The sequence below is a fragment of the Plasmopara halstedii genome, assembly GCF_900000015.1.
Source record: "Plasmopara halstedii genome assembly, contig: Scaffold_110, whole genome shotgun sequence".
NCBI lineage: Eukaryota > Oomycota > Peronosporomycetes > Peronosporales > Peronosporaceae > Plasmopara > Plasmopara halstedii.
In genome coordinates this window covers 1247244-1261188 of record NW_020187031.1, presented here as the reverse complement: position 1 = coordinate 1261188, position 13945 = coordinate 1247244, and the positions used below count along the sequence as shown (strand labels likewise).

The window sequence follows — 13945 nt, the reverse complement described above, 5'->3', positions numbered from 1 at the left end:
TGTTGTGTAATATTACGGCTCCCCGGTGATAATTTACGTGCTGGGGTATTTTTTTTTAATTACTGGGATATTTTTTATATATGGCAAAAGTTGGGGCATTTTTTTTATTCTCCCTAAATAAAAATCAGTTTTGAATTTAAAGCGAAGAGCTTATTAGGCTTATGTAAGGTACTAACTACTCTTGGAGGTAGCGGATTGCGATCCGTTACACTCCTATTGGTTCTTGTAAAGAACGAAATGTCGGTGACCTAACTTTCGCTTCCTCAAGCGCAAAGCTACGGCAGTCCCGCTGCACAAGTTATGAAAATGGCACTCTTGTGGGATATCTGCTTCGATGAATAATGAATCTTCTGCAAGCGCCCCAACGAGCCGCCAAAGCGGAGAAAGATCACGAGAATAGGTCACGTAAGAGCATCCGCTGAAGAGTGTGCTGGACGAGCAAGGGTTGACAAATCAGACTATTCGATTGGTAATGGTCATGGACGCGTCACAAAATCATTAGCTTAGAGAAGCAAGATTAGACAAGGTAGGACGACCCGTCGCTCTCACCCAATGCAAGAACTGACTGTGATACTTTTTAACACTCTTGCCAGCATTTGGTAGTCCACATGGAGCGCAAAATTTTAATTGACCGCCGCTGCTTCAAGTACAGCCGGTATGATTTGTGATGGTTGTTAGTATAATAAATTGTTTTAAGCAAAATCATCAATGAATTTCGAGCCAAACTCGAGGTTTATAATTCTGAAAATTGATACATTGTAACGAAAAAAATCAGGTCAATTGTAGGTAATATGTCGCGGAACGACCGCACGCAAAGGTAATTAGCTATTCACTGACGATCAAGGACAAATTGACAGCAGCATCAGAATCTTGTATACTGTTCAGTGCTAGCAGGCACCTTTTGAACAATTTATAGCTGAGCATTAAATCGACTTTTCAGCTGAATGCACGACAGCAGCAAGTGACAACAGAAATGGAGACACATTATTGAACATTTACTATGCGGAAAATATCGAGAGGTGCCCGTGCACATGACAGCCTTCTGACGATTTAATGCTAAAAAAGGATTAATTGCATTATGATTGCAAAGTCATTACGCATGATTGGTACGATACAGCATAATCGTACTGATAAAATTCTCATGAATGTTGCAAGAGGTAATATTAGAGTGAATCATATCTGCTTTTGTATGTCTGGTGCAACTTGTAGCTTTTGTTTTCATTTCCGGCATGGATGTCAGATGCAGTGACTGCAATTCAGTTTTGTCATGTTACGAGCCAAACGTTCTATAAATTGACTACTGCAATCAAACACGCTTCAGTAAAATATTAAAAAATTGCTGCTGTCGCAAGCGCTGATCCTATCTTTTTAGCTGTGACAAGCGTCAACAATTCGACAAATATTTTTCATGTCCAAAATTTTTCAGAATTTCTTACTCCACGACTCCAAAAATGGAGACGCCACCAAGCATCCGTCGGCAATACGCTTCGCCTCCACGCGAATTAGCTGATCAGCGACGACGTCGACTCACTAATAGACGAGCTGCTAAATACCGCTACTTTCGCTCTCTAAATAAAGCATCCGACCCCATAGCAAAGCTTCAGCGCGAGCGAAATACACAACGGCAGCGTGAACGTCGTTCGCTCTTAGACGACGAGGCCCGTGAACGCTTACGTGCCCAAAATCGGCGGCGGCAGCAGTTATGGCGCCACAAACTTAGCGACAGAGATAGGGCAGAAACTCGTCAAAAACAGTGTGAACGTCAACGCAAGCGTCGAAGGACGCTAGACAATGGCGCACGCGAGGTTATGCGGGAGCGCGCAAGGCTACGTATTCGATGCCGACGGAGGGAAGCTGAGCAACAGCATCAACAACAACAAATCTTAAAGCCGTTGTTGCAGCCTTCAGTTATTGAAAAAGATCGTCTGCCAGAGCTACCAACATTGCGACAGCATCAAGAGCAGCAGAGGCAGAGAGAAATGCAAAGCAAATTACCATTTGGCGATATTTTTATTTTTCAAGTGACTTTGCCTCCGCCTCCTATTGAGAGATCGAGGAATTTTCAACATGAACGGATTCCGTCGTTGCCTCATTTGCAGCAAGTGACAAGACCGGCAGCGTCATCATTGCTACATGCACTTTCGCCACCGGCGCTTTTTTCAATCCCTGGTCCAATGTCAACGACAAGCGGATTAAAGGGAAGTGCGACCACAAATTTGCCTACTGTTGCTTGTGCCGTCGTAGCAGCTGCTACCAGACCGCCTCATCCCACGCCGATAGTGCCGTCCGTCAGCTTGCCACTACCAACTAGACCGCTCGCGGGATTGCCATTGGGCCAACAGCAACAACAACCACCGCGTACACCAATCGTATTACCACCAGCTCATCGTTCGCTCCCACCGTTGCCCGACTTTCTTAGTAGCCGCGAGGTTTTTAACCCGGTCACTGCTGCTGTTTCTACGCGAGTGGCAAGACCTTGTGGAACCAGTAGAACATTGTTTCCCTCCACCGAAATTCCTGCTTCGCATACTGATACACAAGACTGGGACTTTTTATTCCAACGATGACAAGTTTAAAGGCTCCAAGAAATATGTTGAATGAGTTATGCATTTGGAGATAAAGTTGCATTTACTTTTCTGCAAGGAAATCCTTACCTCAAAATGCTATCAAGTTTATTCACGCTTCCCTTTGTGAGGAGACGGTGCGGAGCATGCACGTGCCATAGAGCTCGAAAATCCTCGTGTGAGTACGCAGCACGATTTGCCAAGAGGAACATCTCAAGCTGTGTTTCAGACAGATTGAGTAACTGATAGTATCGCTTAGCATGTTCTAAACGCGAAGATATCGATAATGCAGTTGATAATGACGCGCCACGGGGATACGAGTATAAAGTACCGGTCAGACCTTGGCGAAGAGCCCCAATATTGAGCAGCATCTGCTGAACTCCTCCTCGAGTAAACGTGCAGTTCGTCATTTGAGCAAGGTTGCCGATTAATAGACGAGACAGCAGCTGTTCTACTCCATCAAATATCATGGTCATCTTGTCACTCGACAAGTACGGCTGCAATACAGTCTCAATCGAAGACAAATTCAGGTTGAGTGTTAAGACGCTTTCTTGGGCCATGGTCGAGTAACCTTCTTCCATATCGAATCGCAGCGAAACGAGCTGCTTAAGATAATAGCAGCAGTGCAGACGCACCTCGCGACGCAGGAATACAAGACATTCGTCAGCTAGAGCGCTGCACTGCCAGCTCGCAGTTTGAAGTGCCATTGATAGTGCTGGTGAGGTCAGGATTGGGGTTGTCTGCGATTTATCTGTTGCTTCCGGACCTCGTCCTATACGTTGGAGATAGATAGCAATAAGATCGCATGCGCTGTTAGCATAACCTAGCATACCGACGCGCGCATTGTCCATAAGTAAGCCCTTTGTGCCTTGCATCCAAAAATCGGGATCGTAAAGATCACTCTCAAGCTCTATTTCTCTAGCCGCTATCCGTTCTTCAGTACTTGATTGATTCCCAGTAATTGCATTAATTGTCAATTGGGTTGGTAGTACTTTGGAATGATAATGTGGAATTGGACTGCCTTGTTTTGCCCGTTGATATCCTTCGTACTCGTGAAAAAGAGCAGCTAAGTCAGCATAAGTAGCATTTTGATTCTGCAACTGTTGGTAGTTTATCGTCTGTTCTCGAATATCTCGAACAATTTCAGCGCATTCTTCTAGCCAGCTTGAGATGGAGGTCTCGAGGACACTGGAGAGGTCAGATGCGTGAAGTGGCATCTTGGTCATCATTATGCGAACATTTTCAATCACATGAAGCAAACTATCGATACTAGGCGGTTGGTAGCTAGTGTCCGATGGAATAGGAAGGTGGCAAGTTGGCGTAGTAGCTCGCGCTTTCGCGGCTAAAAATTGCTGCGCCTTTGTTTTGACCTGTGGAATCCACTTTTGAACAATAAAGCTGCTTAGAAAAGCTGTAAATCCAGAAAATGATCGCGACAGTGACTTTACGGAGCTGGCATGAAAAAGTTGATGGAGATCTTTGCTAATGCGATCCAATTCCTCATACGCCTCGGGCAAGTGAAAGACACTTGGGTCACATACAAGGCGACAGCGTTTTGCTGTCAAAGAGCTGGCCTCACTTAGCTTTTGTTGAGTTGCTTGTTTGTTACGACTCAACATGAAAAGTCTTTCCGTGTCACTGGAAGAAACTGTCGATGGTTTGAGCGCTGGGTTGTGAAACGAGGTCTCATCAAGATATTCGCATACAATACACTACAAAAGACAAAGTTTGAGCGCACTATTCCTGCAAAGAAGCCCATACAATTTCTTCACATTACCTCGAGAACGCCAGAAATTTTAGAAAGCACCTCAAGCATGCCGTAGTCCCACTTTTCACCATCAACTTCGAAGTATTTAGCGACAAGATAGTGTCGCTGGGCAACACGACGTAATGCGGTAAAGAGTAGACGCAGAAATATTTTAAAATCTCTAGAGTGGTCATAGATGCCAAAAGCTGCTTCGGTAAATGCATCTGCGAACGAAGTGCTATTGCTACTGTTGAAAATACCTCTGCAAAGACGCGTGATCTCTGCTACCACGACATCGAGCTCAGGCTGAATGGAATTCTTTAACGTGCCAATCACTTCTCGTTCACGATGCAATCTGCTCACAAAGACACAATATTAATTGCCATGAAGTCTAGTACTCTTAAGCCACAGTTTTTCTCGCAGTAGACTTACTTTTTCACGGCACCGATAACAGTCTGTATTGCGTTAATTGTTGGCAGAGGAGTGACAGCAACACAACTTGATCGACTTTGTCCACCAGTAACATTTTCATTGGACACTTGCAACATAAGCGTATCGAATTCATGGTCGAGATATGCCTCGTTCTTTAGCTCATGTTCGATCGCCGCCAATGAGTATTGATTTGTACGTGATGCGATGTTGGCAAAAGCCCTCTTGAGATAGATCGCTTGCTGAAGCTCATGGACCAGTCGGTCTTCGATTGTTTGCTTGCATTCCATGAGGTCGTTGCGCAGTCCAGTCGCAGCGTGAAAAGCTACGAGCTGTTCACTAAAAACCAAACCTAGTGCATCTGCAAACGTCTCAACCGCCTCCAAAAACTTTTGTTGATGCATTAACATGTTGATTTTTCCCGGCGCAGTCTCAATGCATTCGATGTCATTGATTATAGCGATCACCTTTTTGGCCTCATATTTCTGAAGCAACAATTCGCGTAAATTCTTAGCTTTAGAGCCCAAAATCGTTCGTCCGTCAGTCGCTCGTTTCTGGACTTCTAGCAACTTATCCCGGGTGTCTGACAATATAGAGATGAATGAGCAAATTAAAAAAGTAAACGGTTTAGTTTTTCATACCTTGAAGTTGATTCGAGATGGCGGTAAAGTGAGCGAGACTGGTGTTAAAATTGACAAAACTTTGGTCGATGACTCCATCAATTTGATTGTCGGCCATGGTGCGATACTTTTTCACCTTTAAAAGCTGCTGGTGGCGGAGCTCGTCTGTTGCCGCACCGACAACATATCGCAGCATGTACCGCTGCACATTAAAATTTTTGTCGAAAAAGACGGCGTCGATCAAGCTCATGAGCACTATGGACTTCAATCTTTGACGACCTTTCCCGAACGAACAATAAAATAGTATATTTTATACAGGATTAGGTTGGTCTGGTGAGGATGAGATCGGTGGTGAAGATCGGGAATTTATTTACAGGTCCTTAGACTCGAATCCCAGCACAGCATTGAGCGCACAAACTGACACGGATATTGCTTTTAGCAGCGGCTGCGAATGGTGACGTCAAGGAGCTAGAGGACCTGCTTTTGCAGGGTGCACGAATCAACGATACAAATGTGGTTATCTTCACGAATTTTAAAAAGATACTCACTAGCAAGTGACTCAATTCTCTTTGATCACAATCAGAGCGAGGGATATACGGCACTTCAGGTTGCAGCAAAAAAAGGGAAAGACGACTGCGTGACGTTTTTACTGCAGGAAGGAGCAAACGTGAATCAACGAGACGTAGGCCAGCAGTAAAAATTTATCAGTGTTTTAAGATTAATAATGTTCTCTATTAGTCTGATGGCTTTAGCGCACTACATGAAGCAGCATTCTTTGGTTACGACAACATAGCACGAATCCTATTAAGTTATGGAATTGACAAGACGTTCAAGAACTTGGCACGTGCTCTGATTTGCATTTTAATCTTCTTACACAATTCTTGCCAAATCTCACATTAAATTTAAATGTAGGAAGGTTCTACAGCATTGGATTTGGCTGTACGCCATGGCAACGGGATTATTGTGCACATGCTTGCAGAAGGCCATTCCACCGATCAAGGATTTTATTAGAAAATAACCTGAATAAAGTACTGCGACATTTGTGTTTCATTAGTGTACTTAATCAATGAGTTCGTTGAGCTGGCGATATTGCCTGCACATTGCGTATTACGGGACGGGATTTGTCGGGTGGCAACGACAGCAGCTGAAGACACAAAAAAGCGTGGAGTTGAAAAGTGTGCAGGAAGTGGTAGAAGATGCAGTCACAGAGACTTTGGGGGCTTCTGATCGGGTCAACGTCACTGGAGTCAGCCGCACAGACGCTGGCACCCACGCGCTATATGTATGATATTATATATTATCAAAAGAATTGTCTGATTTGGCTACTGTGTTGAATAATCATCATTTTAGCAATATGGTTTCATACGACTCAGTTCGAAGCTGCAAATGACACTAGACGAATTTAAAAATCGCATCAATTTGAAGTGAGGAAGAAGATTGGTTGGTAGTAGTGAAACGAATGACTGACCCACGTATTGCAATAGACTGGAAAGTGATCGTGTAGTGGTGCATGGCGTAACAATACCGTCAAATGGTCCGACGCGAATACGATCTCGCTACAAGAAGTATATTTACTACTTGCAGCAAGGTGATCGACCAGATCTTGACCAAGGAAAGTACTCGTGGTATCTTGGTAGACGACTCGACATTCAACAAATTAATCAGGCACTTAAGTGAGTTCGTCAACTAAATATGGGATCTTTGATTGAGACTGAGATTGGCTGTTGACAGATATATAGAAGGAACACACGATTTCAGACCATTCTCGCAAGGACTTCGAAAACCGCAGTTTGAGGATATGACAACAATACGGACTGTGATTTCCGCTAAGGTGGTCATTCGATGGTACGATTTTTCGTTTCGCTTCGAGTCAGGCTAAGATACTGAATTTGTACTTCAAGCAATGTCAAATTTTCGCTGGATCCAAAGGTGTGTGGAAGGGGCGAAGTCCTTCACTCTGAATATTTGAATCGCCGCAAGCAAAGTCCCAGCAGCTTGGATGAAAGCCATGGCGATTGCCAACATGTAACTTGTATTGAACAAATAAGGAAGACCGGCAAAGGCCGAGAAGACACGCCGGTATACTTTGTCTGCATCGAGCTTGTTGCTAATGGCTTTTTGCGGCATATGGTAAGGCGCATCATCGGGACATTGCGGCCAATTGGCGAAGGAACCCAGCCGCCATATCAAATGCAAAATGTTCTTGCTGGTGTTGCCCAAGCTGGTCCGTCCGCACCGGCAAAAGCTCTTTGGTTGCATTGTACTTGGTTGTCGCAAGAGGATTATGATGCAGACAATAGACATATAGATTGAGTGTTTTGGGAAATCGAAAATGATCTATTCTACTGACATTCATCACGTTACAGCTCTTCATGGTTTGCTACATATTCCGCTTCTTTTCGTGCAGCAACCTGCCCTAAAATTCGATTGACATGACCGAGAACAATCTCTCCTACAATATTTGATGAGTAGTTCTTAACCATGTCCTTACGAGCTTGTTTGCCCTTAGCAACAGCTTCCTGCAAGCGTAAACATCAAACGATAGCATCACGCCAGGAACGAAAGCTATGACAAGACATTCCTGGTTAAATCTTACCTTTGGATGGTTCTTAACTCGAAGAAGAAGCTCCTTGAGATGTTCCACACATGGGTCTGCCCACTTATGACCTTTAAATGCTCCCTCCTCAATCTATACAGTCGCAAGTTGAGTCGCAAAGTTTTTAATGACACCTAAGGTTAAGTTACCTCAATCAGTCTGGAAACTCTGAGTGGGTACGAGTTTTCTTCGGTCATGTAAGCCGTTGTGCCGCTCCAGAAAGTAGCAATGACAGGAAGCTCCATTGCCATCGCCTCAACATGGGGTCGACCCCATCCTTCACCACGCGAAGGAAGGACAAAAGCATTGGCAGCCTTATACAATGACGGCAAGGATTTTTGAGGTACGTGAGATGGAAGTACGTGAATGTGCGGTAGCTCTTTCATCTTATTTCCAGCCACTTCAATTGTGAATTTGTTGATAACAGTTCTAAAATCATCAGCCGATGACAAAGCCGTGTGGTAACCATTCGTAAGCAGCACAAGAACAACGTCATCCACTGCTGTAAATGTCTCCACATATGCTTTAAGCAGCACTTTCCACGCTTTCCTCTCTTCCCATTTGAAAATAGACAAGAACACTGTCGTCTTGGTCGTCATTGCAAATTCTAAGTCACTGGCCAGGTCATAAGGTTCCATCACTTTGTCAGGGTCAAAAAACTCTACATCTACAACCTCTGGGACGACCTTGATAGCTTCAGGTCTTACTCCGCCACTTACAAACACTTTCTCCTGGAATTTTGTGGGGACCCAGATCTCATCCATCTTGTTCATTCTATCAGTCCATCCATGTGGCACTCGATCTGTCTCAAACATAGTACGTCCGACTTTGTAGAGTGCGTTTCGTGGTGGACAGCGCGACGTCGTATAGCGTGCAGGTTCCCATGCTCCTGGTTCTGAATGACAAATAGCGAGATCAACTTGATCATGTTTGTATCTCCAGTAAAATTCGCTTTCGTCAATCCAGTGCTTCTTTAGCTTGGCCGCCATGTCCTTTGTCAAGTCTCGGATGAACGACGGATTAAGTGAATCGCCATGCTGCAAAATTAGTAGTTCAAATGGCTGAGGCGACGGTAATTCTAAGTCTGTATCTCTTGCTGATGATTTTTCGGTTTGATTGTTGGAGTCTTTAGATGGCTCATCTGATGCTGCCTGTGCAGTGCTCAACGCCACTACGTACGAGTGCGCTTCGCTGCAGTAGCCACCGCCACTAAGAAAAGGAGCATACCAGAGAACAGTTGCTGGCTTTACAACTCTCCGATGGTGTTCAGAAACCGCTGTAAACGCTCCTAACAGCGTAGCGATCAGGATTGGAACTTTCATTCCAGAATTTGTTGAAAGCATGAATTTACTCAAATACAAAGTAATATATCTCGAAGTACTATATATATTGTAGCACTCTCTATCTACTGTTTAAATTAAGACGCGTACTGCTTCGTCCAGTCCTCCGCCGTCTTTTCAAAGTCCGCCCTGCTCTCGTGCATTTGCTTGGCGATGTCCGGCTCTAATGGGCTGTCCATGTCTGGCTGTTCCAGTATCTGCTTGATAGCTGTGAGGCAATGCAGCACATTAAGCGTCGGTCCCCAATTCTGCAGATCAAAAGATCAGACACTGTTTCTCCTTCACCTTGTTGCTCATACGAAACGCACCTCATTGATAATATCAGCACAAATTTCACCAGACTGTGACTTCACATTAGGATGATAGACCCGAGTGAGAAAGCGCACCTTTGGAGCCTTGAAGGGATATTCACTAGGAAATTGCAGATCCAAGTTAAACACACCACCAGAGTATGGTGAATTTTCCTACACCAGAAGCTCTATGTTAGCACTTAACGAATGATCATCGACAATGACTGAGATGAATACATACGGGACCAACAAGCATAGCGTTCCAGTGCATAAGATCGTCATCAACGGCACTGACAGTACACCAATCGGGTGAGCTCCTTTCAAATTCGGCGAGTTCCTGTAATCAGATCAATGTAAAAGACAGGAGGATATTTGGCGAAAAGCGTGCTAATGAACTCACTTTTGTAAGACGACGAGCCATGCTACTTTGCTCCGGGATAACCAAGACGACGGAGGATGGAGATCAATCGAGAAGTGGAAGACGTCACGCTGCTTTTAGAGATGATGCAAAAATAGCTCGTACTTAAACATCTTAATAAAAGTGATGACTATAAACTAAATCTGAGGCTGAGTCTGAGTCGTGTCGTTAACGTACGCCTTTTGGTGCACACAAGTCACAGATTAGCACCGTGGTGCTGCTCCTGGATGTTGCGCTGCCTTCTACTGATATTCTGATAAGCCACAATGACTGAACATTCTATACGTAATAGCTACAGTCACCAATTTGCATCGCGTCAGCCTACTACGATTGAGAAACGTGACACCATCATCGGCAATAAACAGAGCAAAAGCTCATCGCTTTGGAAAAACAAGCATGACACGGCTTTTAAAGGACAAAAAAAATCTGTGCAGGCACAAAAGACGCTGATTGACGCTCTGAAGCAGCATGGAATGCGGTTGTGTGATGGCGCGAGATTGAATGCGGTTGGTAAAGGTATCCACTTGTTGGGTTATGTGCCCCCGACAGTATCCGCGTCCATCACGGCGCTGTATCTAAGCCAAAACAACTTGCGATCCCTGGAAGGAATTGATCAATTTGCAGCAGTGCGACTTCTGTCAATTGGTGGAAACTTGATTTCGTCCGACATGGAGGTGGAGAGATTGACTGAGCTCGCGCAGCTTCGAAATTTGAACCTGATGGGAAATCCTGTATGTGACCTGCCGAATTACAGATTGCGAGCAATCGCAATACTTACAAAGTTGCAAGTGCTGGATAATGCAGATGTCACCAAGAAGGAGCGGGCTCTAGCACCTGATATCGCAGCACAGGACCACGCTCTCAGATCCATGGTCACGCAGAACCATTTCAACATTCAAAAGCTGCAACGGATCGCACAGTTGATTTCTCTTCATAAATCTTTCTATGCGTATGTTATGGCGGGCATTGCTACTGGAAAATTTGACCGTGTACCAAATCCAAAAGATGTTGCGTGCAATATTCCGCTGTTGTTGCGCTTGTGGAAGTACGAAGATACAATGTCGAGAGAAGAACAAGAGTCTTTGGAGATACAAATGCTTACCATTGTCATGCGAACCCACGCCAGATTAGCTGAGAATCCGAAAGAAAAGGCTAAGGACTACTTGCGTAAGCTGGCGAGCGGGTCTTTGTCGCAGCTTTCGGACGACTTGAAGCAGCACTGTCTCTCATGGGAAGAAGCTTACACCAATGTTATTACATTGCAGCAAAAAACTACTGCAAATTTGCTAGCCATCTGTGAAAAGAATCGCAGTCAGATGGTGAATTATCTAAAGGAGCTGTTAGCTACGGATCCAATACAGCGTAACGAAACAGCAGACTGTCGAAGAAGAGAGCAAAACGAGGTTGACTCTGAAGTGAAGCCGTTTTGGAGTAAAACTCAAAATCAAGGGCGTATGTGGTTAGACTCACGCTCTAGTGAGCGTTTGTACCCTCACAATGACAGGAATACTTTGCACTCCAATCATCGTCAGCTTCCACCTCAACAGATAGATCCCGAAACTAGAAACAGGCAGTCACTGCACTCACATTTGAGCGGTCTGTCTGCATCATCCGTGCAAAAGAATAACCAAGTGTATGCGGACTCAGATTTTCACGATTTAGAGATATCAGTACCGCCTGCAAGAGAGCTCAGATCAAGTCTTCGCGGTGGAGATTTCGCGAACAAATCTCTTGGTGAGGCTATTCATGATTTCAAGCTGAGAGACTCAGCACCTAGAATGCGAGGCTTACAACAACCGTGCAAGATTCGCCGGACGAACTTCAGCCAGCAACAAGTCGACATCTCATTGCCTCAGAGACTTAGTTCAGAGCAATTTCCTAGCGAACGACAAAATTGCTCGGCTCGGTTGCAGAAACGCGGTCACAAGTTGAACCTAAGTTATTGCAATACTGACGTTGTCTCCGACTTTAATGATGGCGAGCTAACTCCCAGCACCCCAAGTAATCTGGATTTGAAAAGCACCAGCGCGAGCAGCCGCGCACCGATATCGCCTGTACGAAATGAGGGTGTGCCTAGCGATGAGACAAGTGTACCGCTTGCCAAGATATCATTAAAGTCTCATGCTCATGCACAATGTGCTAGTGGAAGTGAGCCCATACTGTCACCACGGCGACCTTATCTTAATTACGATGAACAGTTAGATGAATCAGATCACCTGGAGCCGGTCACAGCTCTTCATGACGGTCGTTTTCAGGAACTCGAGCAGCGAGAAGAAAAGTATATACGGGCTTTGATGCAGTCGGAGCAGCGAGAGCTAGACCTACGAAACAATCTTTCGAATGTGCAGCGAAAACTACATTCATATCAACAAACACTCGCTCAACAATTGCACGAGCGTGAGACAATCAAAGACGAGATGGCTCAACGTACAGTATCCATAGCAACACCAAAGATCCTAAAGCGATATTTCGTTCGATGGATCCACTATTGCAACTGGTCACACCAAATTTGCCATATACGAAGGAAACGCTGCTTTATTGTACAGCATGATCGATTTTGGCAATGGAGACGTAAAGTATGGAGGCAGCAGGAAGTAAGACATTGCTTGAGGAGGCGGCAGCGTAAATTGCAAAAATCAATCTTCATTGAGTGGATCAATTGTACTAGAATTACTGTGATTGCAAAGAGGAATCAATTAGTTCGCGAGACGCAGTTTCTTAATCGAGTGTTTCAAGCTTGGATCTATGGAGCTGCTTTCTTACAAAATAAAAGGGTAGCTTCAAGAAAACAGCAAGTTCGTTTCGCTAACCAATGTCAATGTTCGTGTTTTCGTGAATGGAAACGCACAACCAGAATCAAGCGAGCGCTTGAAAGGATGCAACATTTGCGGTGGCAGGATTTACGGCGCATTTCTGCACAAACTGTTTTTTGGAATTGGAAATTATATCTTTTTTCGATAGCACGACTTCTCCAACACCGAGCAACCCAATTCAAAACTCGAATACAATTTCGACAGAAACGCCTGCACTTCCAAGAATGGCACAAGTTAAGAATCATTGATAAGGTACACAATATTCGATTGCGTCGACGAATGTGGACACGTTGGGTGACGTGGCGTCGGCATGTTCAAACTGCTGAAAATGGTGTACATAAAGCAAAGCTTGGCATAAAGAACGCTTATTTTTGTGCGTGGCAACTCACCGCGTCCGAACAAGCCACGTCAAGGCGATCTCTGAATTTGGCGAAGCGATATGTAAACCGTAGGCGTCTTCGAAAACTTTGGACATACTGGAAATATTTCTCCATGGCCAAGCGAAAGTATACGCAAAACTCGACGAAAGCGTTTAAGCATTACTTTATTCGACTCTTACGCGCTTCGTGGGGTGCATGGAAAGCTCAAGCACAGTTTAATCTGCAAAATGCCAAGACTAGCAAGTACGGGGCACTTGAACGCCACTTTGACGCTTTCCTAACCGGAATCAGACTAGTAAGAGTACAACAAGCGCGTAAAAAGATGATTATGCATGCAGTAAAACGGCGGCAGTGGTCTCTTCTTCGAAATGTTTTGCAGATTTGGCGAGGATTAAGCACTAGCAGAAAGCGCTGCAAACAGCATGCCCAGACTGTAACATCTCACAGAAATTGGACGGTATCTCGTGTAGTCTGGCGACGGTGGAGGACGATATATGAACACAGGCTATTCCATCAGCTCAAAGTGATAAGGAATGCGTATGACAGCGTCTTACATGAAAAGCACGAACTCGAAGCTCATCTGCAGGCTGCAAAGAATAGAGCGGGATCATTGTCAAACGAAATCAAGAATTTTCGTATGCAATCAGAAGATGAGGCTCAGCATGCTGAAAATATAAAGCTGACCTTGGAACGTTGTGAAGAGCGGAATATTTCTCTAGAAAATGAGCTTCGAAGAGCAAAAGCATCA

General features: G+C 44.7%; 6 protein-coding genes across 6 annotated transcripts; 4 read left to right on the top strand and 2 right to left on the bottom strand.

Annotated features, from left to right (window-relative positions):
* Window positions 1-1451: 1451 nt before the first annotated feature.
* Window positions 1452-2567, top strand: PHALS_00263 (uncharacterized protein; the record flags this gene model as incomplete). Its single annotated transcript, XM_024729747.1, has 1 exon — window positions 1452-2567. One exon carries the CDS (start codon window positions 1452-1454, stop codon window positions 2565-2567), a length of 1116 nt encoding a protein of 371 aa, XP_024572308.1.
* An 83-nt stretch (window positions 2568-2650) lies between these two features.
* Window positions 2651-5610, bottom strand: PHALS_00262 (exocyst complex component; the record flags this gene model as incomplete). Its single annotated transcript, XM_024729736.1, has 4 exons — window positions 2651-4276; window positions 4342-4666; window positions 4744-5323; window positions 5382-5610. The coding sequence occupies 4 exons, from the start codon at window positions 5608-5610 to the stop codon at window positions 2651-2653; spliced, it is 2760 nt and encodes a 919-aa protein (XP_024572307.1).
* Window positions 5611-5699: 89 nt separating this feature from the next.
* PHALS_00261 (FOG: Ankyrin repeat) lies at window positions 5700-6371 on the top strand (the record flags this gene model as incomplete). Its single annotated transcript, XM_024729725.1, has 5 exons — window positions 5700-5736; window positions 5803-5873; window positions 5944-6042; window positions 6099-6200; window positions 6273-6371. 5 exons carry the CDS (start codon window positions 5700-5702, stop codon window positions 6369-6371), a joined length of 408 nt encoding a protein of 135 aa, XP_024572306.1.
* A 55-nt stretch (window positions 6372-6426) lies between these two features.
* On the top strand, window positions 6427-7673 carry PHALS_00260 (trna pseudouridine(38-40) synthase; the record flags this gene model as incomplete). The annotated part of the gene is made up of 5 exons (XM_024729714.1): window positions 6427-6642; window positions 6711-6784; window positions 6845-7033; window positions 7092-7205; window positions 7262-7673. The coding sequence occupies 5 exons, from the start codon at window positions 6427-6429 to the stop codon at window positions 7671-7673; spliced, it is 1005 nt and encodes a 334-aa protein (XP_024572305.1).
* A 47-nt stretch (window positions 7674-7720) lies between these two features.
* On the bottom strand, window positions 7721-10007 carry PHALS_00259 (udp-glycosyltransferase superfamily protein; the record flags this gene model as incomplete). Its single annotated transcript, XM_024729703.1, has 7 exons — window positions 7721-7879; window positions 7957-8049; window positions 8106-9165; window positions 9387-9544; window positions 9605-9760; window positions 9828-9923; window positions 9987-10007. 7 exons carry the CDS (start codon window positions 10005-10007, stop codon window positions 7721-7723), a joined length of 1743 nt encoding a protein of 580 aa, XP_024572304.1.
* Window positions 10008-10270: 263 nt separating this feature from the next.
* PHALS_00258 (Leucine-rich repeat) lies at window positions 10271-13695 on the top strand (the record flags this gene model as incomplete). The annotated part of the gene is made up of 2 exons (XM_024729692.1): window positions 10271-13534; window positions 13603-13695. The coding sequence occupies 2 exons, from the start codon at window positions 10271-10273 to the stop codon at window positions 13693-13695; spliced, it is 3357 nt and encodes a 1118-aa protein (XP_024572303.1).
* Window positions 13696-13945: the final 250 nt, after the last annotated feature.